This window comes from Pithys albifrons, chromosome 10, assembly GCF_047495875.1.
Source record: "Pithys albifrons albifrons isolate INPA30051 chromosome 10, PitAlb_v1, whole genome shotgun sequence".
NCBI classification, from domain to species: Eukaryota; Metazoa; Chordata; class Aves; order Passeriformes; family Thamnophilidae; genus Pithys; species Pithys albifrons.
The window spans coordinates 13824744-13844353 of NC_092467.1; the positions used below are offsets into that span (position 1 = coordinate 13824744).

General features: G+C 36.5%; 1 protein-coding gene across 1 annotated transcript in view; it reads left to right on the forward strand.

Annotated features, from left to right (window-relative positions):
* COL11A1 (collagen type XI alpha 1 chain) overlaps positions 1-19610 on the forward strand; it is a 128552-nt gene that overhangs the window by 41471 nt on the left and 67471 nt on the right. The window contains exons 7-24 of the mRNA XM_071564612.1: positions 109-204; positions 2374-2619; positions 5146-5208; positions 6668-6709; positions 7058-7120; positions 8715-8789; positions 10086-10169; positions 10364-10420; positions 11550-11603; positions 12640-12693; positions 12808-12861; positions 13458-13511; positions 16545-16598; positions 16713-16757; positions 18062-18115; positions 18205-18249; positions 18687-18740; positions 19203-19247. Of these exons, the coding sequence (XP_071420713.1) occupies positions 109-204; positions 2374-2619; positions 5146-5208; positions 6668-6709; positions 7058-7120; positions 8715-8789; positions 10086-10169; positions 10364-10420; positions 11550-11603; positions 12640-12693; positions 12808-12861; positions 13458-13511; positions 16545-16598; positions 16713-16757; positions 18062-18115; positions 18205-18249; positions 18687-18740; positions 19203-19247 (1239 nt within the window). The remainder of the gene's footprint in view (positions 1-108; positions 205-2373; positions 2620-5145; positions 5209-6667; positions 6710-7057; positions 7121-8714; positions 8790-10085; positions 10170-10363; positions 10421-11549; positions 11604-12639; positions 12694-12807; positions 12862-13457; positions 13512-16544; positions 16599-16712; positions 16758-18061; positions 18116-18204; positions 18250-18686; positions 18741-19202; positions 19248-19610) is intronic.

Below are 19610 nucleotides of genomic sequence, written 5' to 3' on the forward strand. Positions count from 1 at the left end.
TACTAGATGAATACATCTGGCTAATACCATAACCTGAATAACAGTGATACTTCTTGAACTTTTCATGCAGGATTTTTTACTAATAATTTACTCTTTCTTTAATACTAGGCAAACGTTATTGATGGATATCAAGAGTATAGCATAGCTGAAAATGACTATGGGCCCCAGACAGAAGCTCCCTCCAGAACTACTGAAGCAAATGAGGTAATAAGGACTCTTGTCTTTGTAATAAGGGCTTTTGTCCCTCCAGGTGCTGGGGATTAAAAAAGTAGAAACACATTTTAAAAAGATGAATGTCTATGTAAAAGGTACATACCATTACATACTATAACAGCATCTAAAGTGATTTTATGCTTTCTCAGCCAGTATCAGAAACTATTTTCTTGGGCAGAACTCCCATTAATTCTGTAGAATCTGCTGAATCTTCAGACTGCAGAGTTCATGATTGTGAAAATCAGTGGTATATGCTGTGGGAATGTAGGGTTGCTGCATTCAGTGTGGCTGTGAATGGAGCTGTGTCCAGCATAAACTAGGTTAGATACTAGACATGGTCTTCCTGATCTAATAGGAAGTGAAGTCTCTAGTTTTTCCTGTAATTCTTAAGATGCAGCATAAACCAAACCTAACATAAGACAAAGAAGTGCAGCAATGAGAGCCACATATGGAATTTGAGTCAGACGCCTTAATTTTCTTTTCGCAGTTCTTCAGCTAACAAAACCAAATTATTTGCTTTTTTATTCTAGTCAGAAGAAACATTATCTTTTGAACTGTCAAAAAGATAAAATTATTTTGACTCATGTTAGAAAACACATTTTTAGAAAGCCACAATGACAAGCTTAAACATTATTTTGTTAGAATTACTACACCTAAGCCAGTGTTAATATGTCTGCATATTAATTAATGCTAGTGCTAGAAAAATGATGGCTGATTGTAAGAAATAGTTTTAATTTTTCTTTTACCTTTTCCTTTCAAAATTAAGATATGTTGCTTAAAAGATGTACAAAACTCCCCCTTGCCCCCCTTCCCCTGAATAGTTGAGAGCACAAAAAGAGTCCCCATTTGTTTGATGGTTTTTATCCTATGTACCTTTGAAGGTGAAGGTGAATTAAGGTATGTTTTACTCATTCTACTGTAAAGCATTCTTGTGTTAGATCTTATGTTTGCTTCTTACAAGTTATTCAACAGAGGTATAGCTAAATAATTCAGTTTTGTGGGCATTTTTAAGCCAATTGTACAATAGTAGAGTTGTAATGAGGTAGATTCAAAGTGCTAAACTGTCCTTGGTGAGAGCAGTTCTGCATAAAGGTAAAATTTGGCTTAGGTTTGGTTCAGATCTATGTTTACTCTTGCTTAAGGCAAAAGTTATACTCCTATAGATAATGGAATTAGGCAATATTTAAATCAGAATCTGGCCTATTTTAATTGCAATATGTTTCAATATCATTATTAGATCAAGATTTTTTTAATTACTCTGGATGTTGATTAGCTTCTTAATATTTTAAGGCCATACCAGTTCATATTGTCTGATCATTTAGAATATCCATTTCATATTAGCAATATGTGAACTTTTATTTCTTTCAAAATTATCCTTTCAAGAGAATAAAGCACTCCTCTCTTATTTCACAAATGGTTTTGTACATCTCAAGTACTCAAATATAGCATTCTTTTGAACTGCTTTAGTGCTTTTAAGTCGGTTGCTTGGTTTGACAGTTTACATACTCTAAGAAGAAAACTTAGTTTTCAGAAATGTAAAAATTAATCTGAATTTTGCAGGTGGAACTTGACTCAAGAAAAAAAATCAAATTACCATGAGACATATAAGCCATGATTTCTGGTGATAAATAAACTGTAAAATCATTAACACGAGAAAAGAGGTTTAGCTCAGCATTGGTATTTATAGACACAAAATAATGAAAAAGGCTGGGCTTAACTAAAGTGATGCTTGCACTTCTTCCACACTGCTATTGTAAAAAGATCTGAATTTGTTCACTGCTCATTGCATATATTCATTCATGAATGCTTGTAAGTGTGAAACCAAGCAGGGAAATTTAGCTATATTTGGCACTAAAGTAACATTAAGCAAGCAGTACACATAGTACTGGATGTATTGAATTCAGTGGTTTTGGAAATAAAAAACCAAAGCATATGAAAACATTACTTCTTTGTACTACTTATACAAAGATCTTTTAATTACTCTGAAAGGCTGAACTTCCATTCCTTCAGACTCTAATTAAAAGACAATATGCTGTAGTTCTACTGTTCTTTCTTCTTTTGACAAGTCATCATGGTGGATCAGCGTATGCTTACATTGCTTTACTAACAATAACCCACATATTCCTCCTATTCCCAAATCTTTGCTACTGATACGAATAGCAAAATCCTGTTGAAGAAGTATTTGCTGAAGAATACATAACTGGAGAGGATTATGATAAAAAAACTGAGGCAACTGAATATGGAAGCAGAGGAGTAGACCTCAGTGAATCTGATCTGCTGGTAGATGGAGATTTAGGCGAATATGATTTTTATGAATATAAAGAATATGAAGAGAAACCAACTGATTCCACTAATGAGGAGTTTGGTCCAGGTGTTCCTGCAGAGACCGATATCACAGAAACGAGCGTAAGTTGATTGGAGACATAATGCAGATGAATTTAATATAGCAATTATTTTGTAATTATACAGTCTCAGAACTGCACAGACCCTGATCCAGAGCTCCTTGTAACTACCACATATATTCTCATTTTTGATAGGCTTTGGATCAAGGCCATCCTCTTGTTTTAGTTCTCCCAAACTTTTAAATTTTTATTTTATGTCAGAATTTTATCTCGTTTGATAAAGGGACTTTGGGGGGCTGAAGATGGGAGGGAAAGGAAAGAAGAGATGGAATTCAAAAAACATGATAAAATGAACAGTTTTTTAAAATCTTTCTAAACTAGAGCTAAAGCTGGAAAGAATGTGAGTTCTAATGCAGGTGCAAGTGCTGTAATTAATATTTTTGTATGATGACCCTGAGAACTTGAAATGCATATAAGTGTCTGGAATCCTATGACTTTTGCTACTTTCCAACGAGAAAATTCATGAGTGGGAAGGTGAAGGTCTGAACCTTTCATGTAAATAAGCTTAGTCGATGGTGGCAGGTTTATGATCCTGCAGAAATGATTTAACAGCTCAGTATATATAAAGAAAGATAGGATGGCATGGTGGATCCTGTGAATCATCTCTTTTTTCTGAGTTTTATAGCTCTTTCCCTCTGACTTAATCACAGGCTAAACAGCAAGGCTTTAACTTTCCTTTAGTTGTGCCAAGATCCTTGTTTACCATTTTACCAGGCAGTGGAAGCTGCAAAGAAAACTAATATGGCTAAGATTGGAAAGAAAAAATTCCCATTTGGATTTTTTAATTAGGAAACCCCTGAATATAGTAGAAAAAGTGAATTTTGTTTGCAGTAATTGCTCAGTCTTTTATCTTTATTTTCTCCTCACAAAGTCAAAACTTTAGTTTAAAAAGTATCCAAGAAATAACAGAAAGTGCTGTGAGGTTGCTTTTCTCTGCCAACCTTGAAACCCATACTTCTTTTACTGCTCCTTTCAAAACCCTGTTGGGGTCATTGTATTTTTTAATGATCCTTATCTGTGCAATGTGATACAAGTGTACTCTTTTCCTTCTAGCCCAGATGGGGACACTGTGGCAGAATGACACAGAAAAGGTCAGATTATCTGCAAAGCAAAGAGCCCATAAGGCACCATTTGTGCCTGCATTAAACAAATGACTGTGTAGACTCTACCCCGGTGTAAATTTCAACTTAAAATGCCTTGATACAAAGCTGAAGGAATCAGGAATCTTGAATTAAAACACAGGCTCTGGGTTGTGCCAGCTTTATTACAGTTCTCATATGCTGAACCAGAGATATCATACCATTTTCCTTTGACATATAGATGTATTTAGAAGAAGTGAAGTTCTACCTTTGATAAAAAAGGCAAGGTGGAAAGTACTCAGTATCTGAAAACTTTCAAAAAGAAGTGATATTTCCAAAGATGGAGACCCTGATGTCATTCTTTACAACTAATTTATGTTAATTTATAAAACATAACTGTCTTTACCTCCTGCTACTTGATTTTTATGAACTATCAGTGGGTTTATGAACATCATTACTAGTGAGATCTGCACTTTCATAAATCAATGCACAGGCCATTAATCTATGCCTCTGATTTTCCATTCCAGAATATTTCATATTGAAATACTGGAACATTATCCTTAACATTTTCAAGTCCCCAGCTACTTTAGAGTAAATTTCAAATCACTCTACCGAAATATAAAAAAGCATTTCAAATTTTCAACTGGTCAGAACTAGAGCATTAATTTCTATTGGATCTGTTAGCAATCAAGAGACGTATTTCTGAATAAAATTACATTATCTCATGAATTGAAAAAAAAATCAGTTTCTTTTTCTTTGTTTGAAACTTGAATCTGTGTATTTCTTCTATTAACATATGATATTGACATATGTTAATATGTCAATAGGCACTTTTTATATCTGAACCCAAAACTTCCTATGGACCTGATCCTAAAAGAATTGGACATTTGATGCTGATTCATGTATTTAGAAGGTATAACTGGCTATTTGTGAAATTTTATTTAATGTTCATAGTGCCATTTAATTCCTTTCCCAGTTATGCCGTGCAATCACAGACTCTTCTCAGAATACATGTTGTGAATGTCTAATGAATGAAATTAGGAACTTGAAGGGTACTGTCCATATTGGACCAAGGGCTTGCTTCAATCAGAAAGCAATGAAGAATCATTGTTTTTTCCAAGAATATTTCCAATCAATTAAGAAAAGAAACAATGTTGTGATTTGCACACAGAATTTTTAGATTCTAAGTCCAAAGTCCTAAAGCGAAGCATGGGATGCACACTATTGCATCTCATTTGAAGAGTACAAATTGGCAATATCCAGTAATTTAAAAAGTATGCATACAGTTTTGCATTTTCCATTTCTTGTGTATTTTTAATTATATGGTTTGTGCCTGTGACATGTATTTTATAGTACAGACCAATTCCAGCTTCAGCTTTCAGTTAAAGGTTGCTGCAGATTTTTATCGTACCAGGTCCTTAGACCTTCTGCCTACTGTTTTTACTGGCCAGGTGACAGGACATGGGGCTTATGGAGAAAAAGGCCAGAAGGGAGAACCAGCTGTGATTGAACCTGTAAGTACAGATGTGGGTGAGTTTTTCTGTAGCACTACATAACATTGTACACTGTGGATGCATCATTATCAAACCATGTTGTTCATGATAGGATGACAGTAGTTTTATCCATGCCCACAAAACAGCCACCTGTCATTTAAATGGTATAAAGTGTTTACAGACAGTGGCCTGTTCTGACTGACTCTTTTGGTTACACAAAGGACTAACCACATGTTCCTTAAAACAAGGAGAATCTTCTTGTGCAGAGGAAAACAGAGTGTTGATCTGCTCTTCAGGCCATCTAGTAACTGCTGCTTGGACAGATCTACCAATGTAACTTTCAGTTTACTTTCATATAAGTCAGCTATACTTATAACTTTCAGCATAGGCACAGGTAACATCGTAATTACAGGTTTCAACAAGGACAAGGAAGTCCCTCTGAGAGGTTAAATAAATTCTTGTATGCTTAACCTGCGTTGGTGCAATCATATTGTTAAGAGTTTAATTAAAGCCTTTTGTTTTACTGCAACATAATGTTTGATGGTTAAAAAATTTAACTAAATTTAAAATAACAGATTATAAAGAATATAATAATTTTATAATATTTAGAAGAAACTGAATGCCAGTGTGGTTTACTCTGACAAAGTTTTCAAGGACTGCTTTCAAATTTGCATTTGACCCAAACAGAAATTAAAGTTTAATCTGATTTTTATGTCATGGCTAATTAAGTACAGAAATACCAGAGAAAAAAACCAGCTTAAGTTGGAAGTCTGAAAAAATTCTATGATGTGGCATTGTTACCTAAATATCAAAGGCCTGGATTCTCTGATCCAAAAGCTCCTTCTTAGTTCTGTATTTCTCTGTCAGGATTAGGATTTGGTGAAGTTACTGATCATCAAATTCAAAGGACTATAGTAATGAACAAGTTTGAAATCAAGATTGTAATAGTCATGATTTGTGAAGAAGCTGAAAGTGTGTTAGCTCATAAAATGCATGACTTTTTTAAGGCATTTCAAAGTACATTTTGGATAGATTGATAATACCAAGGAGGTTTCCACTGCCAGTGCACAACATTGTTGGAGATCTCTACAACTCACTTCAATCTTAAGTCCAGTCCTCCTTCCTATGGAAAACCAGAGAGTACAAGTGAGGATGATACAGTTGTACATCTTACTGTGACCTGGAATCTGAAAAAAAGGAACTAAGAGATACTGTAAGACCCACAACATAGAAATTGCCAGTTATTCACATCAAATTCTTCAACAGCATTAAAAATAATTATTTTGAATCAGCTACTAGAAGGTCCATCCAGCCTAAAGTCTTTCTCACTTTTAAAGCCACACAATTCAGATTATAATTCTAGTAACTTTGGAGAAAAGATTCCTGGAAAATTTTATCCAAACACTAAGAAGTGTTAACTCTAGTAATTGATATTTTTCTACAAGTCATAATAAAGTTAACGTGTTTCATCCTCCCCTAGGGTATGCTCATTGAAGGACCACCAGGACCAAGAGGACCTGCTGTAAGTATATTAATTACAATTTACTTTATTGTATTTGATTTATCCACTGTGCTTTTTATCCATGAGTTGTTTTATCCATGAGTTGGTCAATATTGGTCTTATGACTTAGCACTTTTAGAGGGGGATAAAAAAGGGTCATGTCTACCCTTTGCAGTGACAGCATGCTACAAGCTGAGTGCACATGAAAATCTGTTTTGAATGTTGACTATAAATCTTTGTAAGAAAAAGAAGTATGCCACCTTGTAAATTTTTTTATCCAAATACATGTTCATCATAACTTTCCAAAGAAAAAAATCACTCAAAAGTGCTGCCAACACTCAGCATAATTACATAATTCATTTTCTACAGGGTCTTACAGGTCCCCCAGGTCTACAAGGTCCTGTTGGTCCTCCAGGTGACCCTGGTGAAAGGGTAAGTGAACAAACAGATTATCCCCTGTATTCATGGGTATCTCACACATATTGCTGCAAGAGTGAGTTAAGTCCTGATCTGAAATAGGTTAAGAAACTCCAGTGGAACTGAGGCTGATTCATTCAGCTGAGCAAGTCAACTGAGAATCTGGACAAACTTTTCCTTAGTGGTAGAAATATGTACTGTAAATACAGGAAGAAAGTTAAGTTCCTATTTGTTTGTATTTCTCTGATGTGATGTGTTTTAAAATAAGGTAATACATACCAACATTTTGTATGGATTTGAATAAGTTCTAGAAAAACAGTATGAACTCATCTATAATATATGTGTACGAATACAGAGAATAACAAGCTCAGCAGGAATCAAAATACACATGGGAATATTGAAGGTGAGGGATAATACTTAGATGACTTTGAAAGTATTTATTGGCTATATTAAATAATATATGGCATTTGAACCCTATCCAGTCATGACAATAATTTAAATCTAAGCTATTATTTTAATGTTACACATTTTCATGAGCCTTTCCTTACTGCCAGAACCAACACAATTTTAAAACAGCCTAAATATATTTATTTGACAAAAATATACTACTAAAAAACTTTTCTGTGTTTTATGAGAGATAGTTTTCACACAAGTCTAGCATGTTCATGCTGTAATTGTGTATACAAGATGTTGAGAAGATGCTACCACTTAACTGAATAATGAGATAATGTTAAAATCCCAACAATTCTTCACCTTACTAGTAAGTCATCATCCACACTTCTTTCATATTTCTTTCCTGCAGATTAGCTAAATATTTTGGAATTACAAAAATTGGGTATTTTACAAAATTTGGGTATTTTAGCACATTGTAATGGAATAACTACTGATAGTACTTAGTTTTGTAACTGAGTGCTTACTGAATTCTAGGAAATTCATGGCTAAGCACATCATGTGCCTGCCGTGGAATAGGCACATGACGCAAATAAATAATTGTAGCGATTAGACTGGATAGAGAATAGATTGAGAGCAGCCCTTCGGAGAGGGTTTGGGGGTGTTAACTGGACAAGAAGCCTGACGTGACCCACTAACGTACATTCCAGCCAACCATGTCCTTGTCTGCATTGAAAGGTGCCTGAGCAGCAAGTCAAGGGAGGCGATTCTCCCCCTCTGTACCACTATTCTGTACCTCTACTATGGAGACAGGCTGGAGGCGGGGAGGGAGGGCGGGCTACAGTAGAGGTGGAGAGGAACTTTTTGAGGGCACACAATCACAGGACAAGGATTATGTTTTTAAACTGAAAGAGGGCAGGTTTAGATTAATACTGGGAAGAAATTCTTTACTGTGAGAGTTGTGAGGGATGGGAACAGGTTGCCCAGATGGCTGCACCATTCCTGAAGTATTCAAGGCCAGGCTGGATGTGGCTTTAAGCAACCTAATCTATTGGAAAGTGACCTTGCCCATGGCAGGAGGGTTGAAATCAGTTATAAGGTCTTTTCCAATCCAGGGTGTTCTATGACTGTAAATGTATGTAAGGAACTCAAAAGATTTATCTTAGGTAGCTATCTTTTTGTTCTCATCCCTTTTTCTCCCATCTCTCTGTTCTCTTAGGGCCCACCTGGTCGCCCTGGTCTTCCTGGTGCTGATGGGTTAGCAGGTCCCCCAGGTACCATGTTAATGCTGCCGGTAAGTTATGATGGCAGGGTAGCCAACCTACAAAAAGCAGAAGTGTCTTTTGAGAAATCTATAGGTTGTTTTTTTTTTTAATTTTGTCTGTGGAATGAGAGATGATACAGAGTTTCTTGTATGGTCTAAGCATTTGAAGTTATATGCTGCCTTTTTTTTCCTCAAACAAAACATGCTTAAGCTGCTGCAAGGCTGACTGGAACCTAAATGAATGAATTACAGACACTGCAAATCTTATATTTTCAACAGTAACAATTTTTTTCTACTATATGTCCTAAACAACGAATTTGCTGTTGTACAGAGGGCCTGTACTCCCAACAGGCGTGTGTGCTTTCAAGTCTCATTAACATGGAGAATTTTAAGCATTCCATGCTTAAAAATGGACTTCAGTGTCCTCTTTGAAGAGTAAGTGCATCCTTTGAATAGAAATATATGCACATGGCCAGCTCTGCTCCCACTGGAGTCAAAGCAAAACACCATCTGTTTTAGCATGTGGAGGAACAAGCCCAAAGCTGTTAAAGTATCTTGCAGCTTTGTGGTATAAAAAGTACGATGTGCGTGGAATTCTTTATTCCTAAGTGTGTGTATGTATGCAAAAGATCCATGTCAGCTCTGGGGATAGGCAACCTGGATAAACTGTTGTGTGCAGTGAAAGATTCCTGGCCCTCTATCCAGTGTGCCTATGTCATACCTTTGGAAAGCTGTGCTTCTTGTTGCAGCTTAGCATTTCAGCAACATTGCAAAGCTTCTGCTAGCAGTTTCATGAGCAATGACAGTCCAGAACCACAGAAATGAGTACTGAAATTTTATTCTGTAATTTATTTTGAAATTGTCAGAAATAACACAAAAGTCTTTAGTTTTAGATACCAAACATTTTTCAATTTTAAGTCTGCCCTAAAGTAAATTGCATTTTTTTTTTCTGTGGGTAGCTACCAATGTACAGAGAACTTGTTAATTTTGATAGCTACTTTTATGGAAGTTTTGCAGGACATTCACAGTCTATTTTGGCCTCTTTCTGATACAAACAAGCAAGCAAACAAACAAAATGAAGATCTTATGAAATCAAGAAAATATTTGCTCTTAAGGGATTAGATTTAGACTTCAATTCTAAATTGTTATTAATGACTTTTTATTAATTTTGGACCCAGTGGCCTCAATGCAGCCATCTTCTGAAGTTAGTGGAATGAACTAGACTGCGACCTTTTGTCTCTGAAGATTTTTGCACAGAGACAGCAAAAAACAAGTATGATTTTGTTTGATAAATTCCGAATTCTTTTCTTGTGTTTGTCCTTGCAGTTCCGCTTCGGTGGAGATGGTGAGAAAGGCCCCACAATCTCAGCACAGGAAGCTCAAGCGCAAGCTATTCTGCAGCAAGCTAGGGTGAGCACAAGGACCCTGCAAACAAAACTGCCACCAGGGTACAGCTCCAGAACCACTCTGGTTTATCTCATTCAGGATGTGAAGTCAAAGATGGGGGCTATTTGCTAACACATTGTGAAATTTTATTAATATAGAATGTGTATGCTGGCTCCCAGCTTTTTCGTGATACCTGTTCTGTTTGGGTTTTTTCTCAGATTGCTATGAGAGGTCCCCCTGGTCCTATGGGACTCACTGGAAGACCAGGTCCTGTGGTATGTAAACAAAACAGGGGCATAGATTTAAGAACACATTAATTTCCAGTCCATGGATCCTATTCTCATCTTGCCTACACCTCTGTATTTGTACTAATTTTATTTGAAAGTCTATACACTTTACTTGTATTTTTAAGCAGATGTATGCAAGAGCAGTTCTTCTCTAGAGTAATTCTACCAAAGTAGTTAGTTGCTACCAGAGAATCTGTCTCATAGACTGCTGGTTCATCATGATTAGCAATGCAAAATACTTACAAACAGTCAAGCGTATTTGGTCTATTTAACAAACTCATACACTATTTCCAGCAGTGTATTTAAAACAAGTGACCTGCAGGGTAACATATAGTCTATACACACAAAGTAACTGTAGAACTGCTGTGAGCAAGGAGTAATTTGTAAACACTGGTACAATATAGACAGTGGTATAACCTGGCCTCATAGTCATGCTTGCATGTTATAAAAGCCTTCATGAATTTCTGTATGCAAAGTTCAACAAATGAATAATATTAATAGTTGTTTTGCTTCTAAACCACCAGGAGGCTCTAGAAATCCAACTCTTTGATCTAGCAACATTTTTTGCCTACAGTTCCAAATGCAAGTTTCTTGGTCTGTGAATTGTTTTCCTGACTAGCTGCTTTTACGAATGAAAAAGTTGGAGCTTTTACTGTTAATATGAATTATGGTTTTTGAAATTATTTTAGTAGCCAATAAGATACGTTTACTAATGTATTAGTTACTAAAAATCTTAAATATAGCAGTGTCAAAGCCTCAGTCTAGCTGCAGCTTCTGTTGCCTTCCCTATGATGAATGCACTTCTATTTGCATTACTTACGTTCTTATTGTATTCATATTTGGGTCTCAAATATTAATATAGAAAATTGGATCACAATCAAATCAATGGCAGTTTTCTCACAGTAGTAAGAACTATTTTTGCCCACTTAGGCCCAGTGTCTGGACAATGATATATCATGGTATATCTGTAGATTCAAATGGTAAATTTATACCTTCTGCTGAATAGAGGATTAGTTATTATTCCTCCCTGTACTTCATGTATGGAAATAGTAAGAAACTAACTAATTTAAAGAGACTTTTGTATATTTAAACAATCTATGTTGCTTTTTTCATCAAGGGTGGACCTGGAGCAGCAGGTGCTAAGGGTGAAAGTGGTGAACCTGGACCTCAGGTATGATAATATTCCCTGTTAATGTTTGAGAGTGTTTATCTTTAAAAAAACATATTCATATCAATTAGAAGAAATCAATGAAGGCTGTGCTTTGTGCATGCAATTGAAGAAAAATATATTTTATGATACTATCTTAATAAAATTCAATAGCTTGATCAACATTAAAATCTTAATTAAATCAATAACTTGATTTGAAATATGAAAGTAACAATCTTCGTATCACAAAGAGCAATTATCACATGTGGAGTTTTATCCCTTGAAAATCTCTTTTCTCTGTTCAGTAATCATATGTTAGTCTACAAATGTATAACCTGGAGCTTAGATATGTGAGGGAGGTTGAATTTAGCTGGTAATTAGCCAATTTTCAAGAAAGATGTGGCATAGCAAGAAAAGTCTCTAGGAATCAGTGCATGCTTTGCTTTTCAGCTTACTATTATATAAACTTCCATGCAGTGATGTTAAAGAGCACTGAAATTTTTGGATGGCTAGTCCTTACCATTGCTTTTTTCACTTCCATGTGGATGGAGGATGAGAAAATGTCCAGATTTTTCAGTCTGGGGTAATTTGATCTCCCTCGAGTTAAAACTATGTTGTGTAAAGCTAAGAGAGCATGTGAGCTGTTTACCAGCCCAACTCATGTCTGTGTAGAAGTTAGGGATCTGAAATAAGCACTTTTAGTTTTCATCAAATAATTATAATGTGACTAAAATAATTTTGTCATGAGAGGAGGAAGGTTTTTCAAACTTACAAGACTGAAATCATCAAAGCCATGGAAAGATTGTAGGAAACTTTTATGTTAAAAGGATGAATTATGCCATCTCATGAAAACTAATGTTAGAATTTGTAGTGCTAAGGCCAGTTTGGATGCCCATATTCTTTTAAAACTAATGGGAATTTGGGAACCAGAATCCATCTCCTGGGGAAAAAATGTAACTTTGTGAATAAAATAATTTTACCTTGTTCTTGTGGTGAGGTTTTTTAACTAACTTTTTACTGACATTAATGTGATTCTAAGAATTACAATCTTTAAATTCAGGGTCCCCGTGGTGTTCAAGGTGCTCCTGGTCCAAATGGAAAAGCTGGCAAAAGGGTAGGTAGCATATGGATCAGTTCTGTTCTTGGTAAAAAGTTTGTATTTGAACAGATTTAAATATTTACTAATTCCACTGCATTTTCAAATGTTTGCTCCGTTGGGCTTTTGCAGGGACGTCCTGGAGCTGATGGTGCCAGAGGAATGCCAGGAGAACCTGGTGCAAAGGTAAATAATGATGAGACCTGAGCCTTAATTTCAGTCTTGAAACAGGCTAGACAGATTTTATGTAGGTGCCACAGCTCCATCTAGGCCAACCCAAAATTCTTCTCTAAAGTGAAAATACTGAGGTTTCAGATGGCTGAGTTGGATGCAAGAGCTGAGAATGAATCATCCACATAAAATATGGTAATTAATGGTAATGGCTAGTAGTATGACCTTGAAAATACTTGATTCTTGGGGCATGATTCCTCTCTCTTGGAGTCAGTTTCTAGTTAGACTATCAGTAATAGTGAAGTCAGTTTTGCAACTGCAAAGTGCAGCTAGAATCAAGATTTCAATTTCAATGTGGACTTCTTTTTATTAATAACATCACTACAGCACAGGAGAAAAGTTGATGTGGCATCTTCTCTTGCTACAAATCATAGAAGCAAATTTTGTGAGTTTGATCTACATGCTAACCCCCATGTGTTTCATTCAATAACAAAAGTGTACATGTAACCAAGTGTAGAAATTAACTTTCGGAGGGCAGGTGCAATTTATTCAGAGTAAGTAATACAGAATATAACAGTCATTTTCTAAAGCTGTGATTTCTTCTTTCCTAGGGTGACAGAGGATTTGATGGACTTCCTGGGCTCCCTGGTGACAAAGGTAACAGGGTAAGAAGAAAAATATGCGTATTTATACAACACCAAATTGATACTGTCACAGAAGTAATGCACTATTCATTAAGATTAGCACTAAGGACTAAGTGGAAAGCTAAAACAGGATGTCAGCTTTTTACACTACAGAATTATATCTGTACTGTCAGGCAATGTATTCATGAAACCTTTTAATAATATAAATCAATAGACAACAATGCATATATATCTGGTAATGACTTAAATATATTTAGAGAATTCAGATCACATCTTCAGCTAGATTTTGCTCTAATTTTTCTTAGTTAAGGAATTTGTTTGTTGCATTTCAAGTCATTGTTGTAAAGGAAATAGTAATAAGAAAAAAAAATTGGCATGAAATTTCTGTATCAGAAGCATGACAAATTTTAACCTGCTGAGAAGCTTGCTCCAAAAAAGGCGTATGAATATTTGAATTGCAAACTGAATTGTTTTGTATGTCTTATTCCAGCAACTGCAGCTTAACAAAGATCACGGTCAGGTCAGACAAGTTAGGAAAGCTTGTACTAATATTTCAGACATCTAATGTACTTGCTGCTTGTGTCATACAAATCTATGTATCTCTCCCTGCATAGTGTAGAAATAACCACAGTCAGGGCTTTCTGCTTTAAATTATACCCCTAATGTAGGTGCTAGCAACAATGTTCCCTTCTGAGTGTCCCTCCTTTACTGTTGTCCTAATAAGTGCAATGCACCATGAAAGAAACAGTGAATGGGAATGTCAGCAAAACTGTTTCCCTATGTGCTAAAGCTCAGTGACCAAGGAATTACTATGTCATCCTTCAGTGGGTGAGCACAGCTGCACTTCTAGAAAATCTCAACTGTGTTGGCTACTGAACCATATGTAGTTCTTTTTTATAGCATCTAGGGATACTCTTTTGAGTCCTGTTTGCAATGGAGAAAGACTTTCTGGTGTCATAAAGAATTTTTTATTCCTCTTTGCTCATCCTCTCTTACTTAGAGAGTAAAGGAATCAGCACATCACATAATTGAAACCCAGTGTGCTCAGCAGGTGAACAGCAGAGGGGGCTCGGCATTAAGCACTTGCCACTGCTGCGCTTTGAGGGCTGAGCAGAAATCTGGTCTGAATCAGGCAACGTGTGTCTGCTTTCCAGTCTGGAATACTAGAATTGTCTGTGGCACCTTCCAAGTCATAAAGAAACACTTTTTTTTTTTTTTTTTTGCAAATAATCAATCTGTTTCATGTTGCCTAAAAAAAAAAAAAAACACCTCCCTGCCCCTAAAATAGAAGAGTAAGTTTGGGTTGAAATTTGCAAAACAGTAATGGAATTAATGACTCCTTTTCATATTTTCTTTCATCCCACTACAATAAAAATGACTACTTTCTTGTGTTTTTGTGGCGATCTTCTGTAAAAGTACACACTATGGTCTCTGTGAAAGCAGCTCAGTTCCAAGCCAGATCGGATGGCTGGAGCTCTTGGAGTCACATATCCTGACAGCATATAATGCAAATGTCAAGTTCTCTTTGGCTTGCAATAATAAGCACAGCACTGTTGTAGACATATTTCAGCTGTAAAAGAATACATATTAAAACCCCCTATCTTTAGAGTCTAAGTTTTAGGACTGCTTTTAGAATTAGTCATATTGGACCTACGAGTAGCAAATTGGATGTCTCTCTGAGGCTATGCCTCTGTCAGATACAAGTTGTCAGACAGGAGTTACTGGATGAGATTCTTTGATTTTCATTGTAGGGCAGATCATACCACGTGGTGTAGTACTTCTTTTAACCTTATTATCTATGACTTTGAACTTTTCTATTTAGATTTAATGGATGCATAACTCTTCTTCAATATAAAAGCAAGACACTATATACTATAAGAAAAGGTCCAAGGAAAAGTAAATTCAGGCTTTAAGTGAATATTTGAAGAGAAGAAATAGAGAACTGAAAAACTGAGAGTGCTGATATTTATAGGAAGTTTTATTCTTACTGAATGACAATATCAGGACACTGAGTGTAAGCTCCTAATGTAAACCTGAGTTTCAGAAAAAGAAAGATAGCCCTTCAGGGGATGAACTCTTTCAATATTTGAAAGTCTAAGTCAACCATCACCTGGATTTCCTTTTCTCTCCCATGCTGGGGTGGACAAAAAAAATAGTAGGAAAAAATCCTGACATATGTAATATTTGGTGGATGTGCTCTGGGGTATATGAGGTAGTTACCTAAAATTCCCTGGGAAAGTTTGGAAGTGTAATGTACAGAGGCACTAAACAGTGACTCCAAATATCTCTACCAGAATCCACAGCAATGGTCAGGCTTCTTGGAGACACTGATAAAATTAAGGTGAACAACATGAATACTTGGTTGTTGTCCAGTGCCAGAAGGAAGTCACAGTCTAAAGTCCATGACCCAGAAGGAGGTCATCTGGTGGAGCTTGAGCTGTGTAGCACACTAGCTCTCTTTAGGAATTGAGAAAGAAAAATAAATCCTACTAGTATGGTCCAGAATCTACCGAGGCTCTGCATATACAGACTTGAAAAGCGCAAATCTCTGAGGGGAAATGTGGAAGTCTGGCTGCCTTCCAAAACCTCAGACAAGTCATTCCCAAGGCCCTTGGTGACTGGTGCCAGGGTGTGTGATTCTGAAAAGTGGTCAGTAAACTTTGCTATATATATTCCCGGGCCCAGCTGTTGGTTTATTAACTTCTGATCCATATACACAAGCCTTATTTTACTGGCAGTAATACATTGGAGAAGGGGGAGGTGTTGATAAGACAAAGGAAAATGTGGGTAACTACCTTTTGTAGCAGTACAAAATGTTACAGAGTGAAATTTTACAAACACAAATAATTCATTGTTTCAACAATGCTTGTTTGTTTTTATACTTAATGTAACGAAAGATTTTACTGAGTACTGTAAGGTACAGATTTGTATCACTGTGTCAAGACATGTTTTGACACATCAAACTTCAGCTAGCACATTTGTTTTCATTTCCTCTCCCATCCATTATTGTTTCCAGCAGCAGATGTTATTTTAATGACTTTCCTTATTCTACAGGGAGACCGTGGCCCACAGGGACCTCCTGGCTTACCTGGTGAAGATGGGTCAAGGGTAAGTTGCTATTCACACAGGGAAGTCTAGAGTGAATCCTCATATCATGGGAATATGGTCATGAAACATGGTTAGTTTTTTTCTAAAACTTGTTTTCCTTTTGTACAAAAACAGGGGGAAGATGGTGAAGTTGGACCAAGAGGTCTCCCAGGTGAAGCTGTAAGCAATTCTTTCTTATTCTTCTGTTTCTGTTACATACAAAAGTCACTTTCAGATTTTTTCATTTCTTTGAACTGTTCTGAATTCCAGTATAAAAATTATTGCATTTACATGTATATAGAGAATACTGATTCTGACTGAAAAGCAAACAAATTAACAACTTTTTTAGGGATGAAACACCAGTTACAGGATTAGAATTGTCAGGGATATATCCAGCCAAGTATATACAACTTGGAGAATCACAAAGGCTATTTCTTATCCTATTGTGTAAAATCAGTCACTGCAGTCCTTGATACATTACAATATAACCAAGTCCCTGTTGCTTTTAAAAGGTTTTCTACACATCTGCTTATTAGAAAATAAGGCCTGGATTCTCCTCTTTTTTTCACACTACTGTGCGTCTTTGTTTCACATGTTTCTCATACCGAATTTCCACTCCTGTCAGTTGGAATTCTGCAGGTGCTGTCACTGCAGAACACAGTTCTGCATTGCAGACAAGAAATCAAGCCTCAGAAACTGGAACTTTACCCTAAATGTCTGATATACTGCTGCCTACTCACAAAGTATGAGGAGTCAAAGTGTTAGTGATTTGTGACTGTATCATATTGAGGAGACTGGAGACTCAGTTCTGCCTACTTTAGCAGCATGACATGAATGAGGACACAAATGATCAAAACTAATACTTGTTTACATTGTATAAAGCCAAAAGATTATGTTATAGACTGAAATCGAGAATAGCCACTGTTCTTTTGTGCAAATTTTTATGGGTAAGAGGAACAAATCTGATGTTGTTTTCCAGAATGCCTTACATTTATTATAATAAAATTATTAGCAATTTTTAATTATTTATTGGATCTTTATTAAAGATAAAAGCACTATTTTACATTTAGAATAGTAGTATAGTGTATGACACACCATCATGTTTTCAAAAGGCAGGAATATAAATATGTTTACTCCTGTTCAGGTCAGCCTTCCAGGCCAAGACACAGCTGAAACTTTAGTTGGAAGATTCTGTGCCAATGTTCTGCACCTGGAAATATAAATGCAGTCTCCTACCTTTCTCTGTAATGACCATACAGCAGCTAAATCAAAGCTTGCGCTTCCACTGACATCCTGTTCAGACATACGGTGCCCTTGAGGCGAATCTGTTATTATTGAATTTTTTCCCTTCTTTCTTCCTAAACACCCTTGCTGCCTTCCCTTCATCCTTCCTACTCCTTATTCTATCCCATTCTCAGTCCTGCTCCTGGGCATCTGTTCAGAAAAAGCCTTGCATGTGTTAATGGGTGTTTCTTCTCTTTCAGGGCCCCCGAGGGTTGCTGGGCCCCCGAGGAACGCCCGGTCCCCCTGGACAGCCTGTACGTACCAGCTGCTCTGTATTCCCAATTCCAGAAGGAAAAAACTGACGTGCACTGAAAGTTGCTCATGTTAATATTGTTTGTTGTAGGGCATTGCAGGGATTGATGGACCTTCAGGCCCAAAGGGAAACATGGTGAGTAGTAAACCGGGAATTAGAGCGGGAGTAGATTCTAAGAATCCTTTTCACATTCTCTTATCCCTGCTACTATGCCATCCATTCCATTTAATTAAACTTTTCTGTCAAAATATTCAGTTTCATTATGATTTTATATAGAAAAGAGAAGCCTTCTGTTACTTAGTTTTCAGCCAAAAGGCCTAACCATGTTTTCTCTCAAGCTCCTTTAGCACCACGGACTCCAGTGCTTAGGTCCTATGTGTGGGCTGTTACTCTCTATTAAAGAAAAGGTCATGATATTCATTACCCTGAAAAAATATCGTACTGGACAGAAGGTGGTGGTAGACTTTAAAGAGGGAGGAACAAAGATGAGTTTGTATTCCTTTTAGTCCTGACAATGAAGATCTGTAGTGCAGAAATGCAAATCTAATGCCTTACTATTTTTTGCATGGTAGGGTCCTCAAGGGGAACCAGGACCTCCTGGTCAGCAAGGAATTCCAGGCCCACAAGTAAGTGTAAAATAACTCCCAAGAAATACGATGTAATGTGCAGCAAATATTTAATAAAAGGAAATTACTAAAAGGTTAGGTTTTCATGTGCAAAAATGATAAACCTTCAAGGATTTTTAAATAATGCTGCAAATGTTCCGAGGCCAGTGGGAGCAGAGTTTTCAAGTAAGTTTTTAGATGGATTTTTCATTCAGGAGAAAAATGACTCATTCAGTGTTCCTGGAATGCAGCAGGAATGGCCACACCTGGAGGAGGTTTCTGAATAGGATCTTGTTACAGTCCTAGTGCCAGAATAGTGGCTTGTGCAAGAGGCACACACAAAACTCCTGATCTAACTTGTAAGGGGAAAAAAAGCCACTTATATTTGCCAGTGTGTTTAAACAGATTAATGAGGGACCTTTAGTGGGGTGAATGTATGTATATTGTTCTCTCTGGTTTCTCACACTGGTTTCTTTCTAACAGGGGCTTCCTGGTCCTCAAGGTCCTATTGGGCCTCCTGGTGAAAAAGTAAGTTACAGCCTTGCTTTGCTACTTCGCAGTCAGTTCTGTGCGAGAACCTTGTTGATGAGCTGTAAGGCTTTGTTATCTTTTACCAACTAGTAACCTAAGCATATGAATAATCAATGGAGCCCTGGCTTTCCTCTCATATACACTTTTCACAAACATAATTTCCTCCCCTTATTTTGGATTAATTTTCTGTTATTAGCTTCAGAATCCCATCTGTAATAGTAAACAGTGTGCCCTTGTGTATTAATTAATTTCACAGCAAGCTGCAAAAATTATTTTTATTCATCTCTTTTGTATAACAAAGTTTTACCTGCTCAAGTCTAATTCTGTTGTTTTTTCAAGGATTATATTTTGATGTAACTC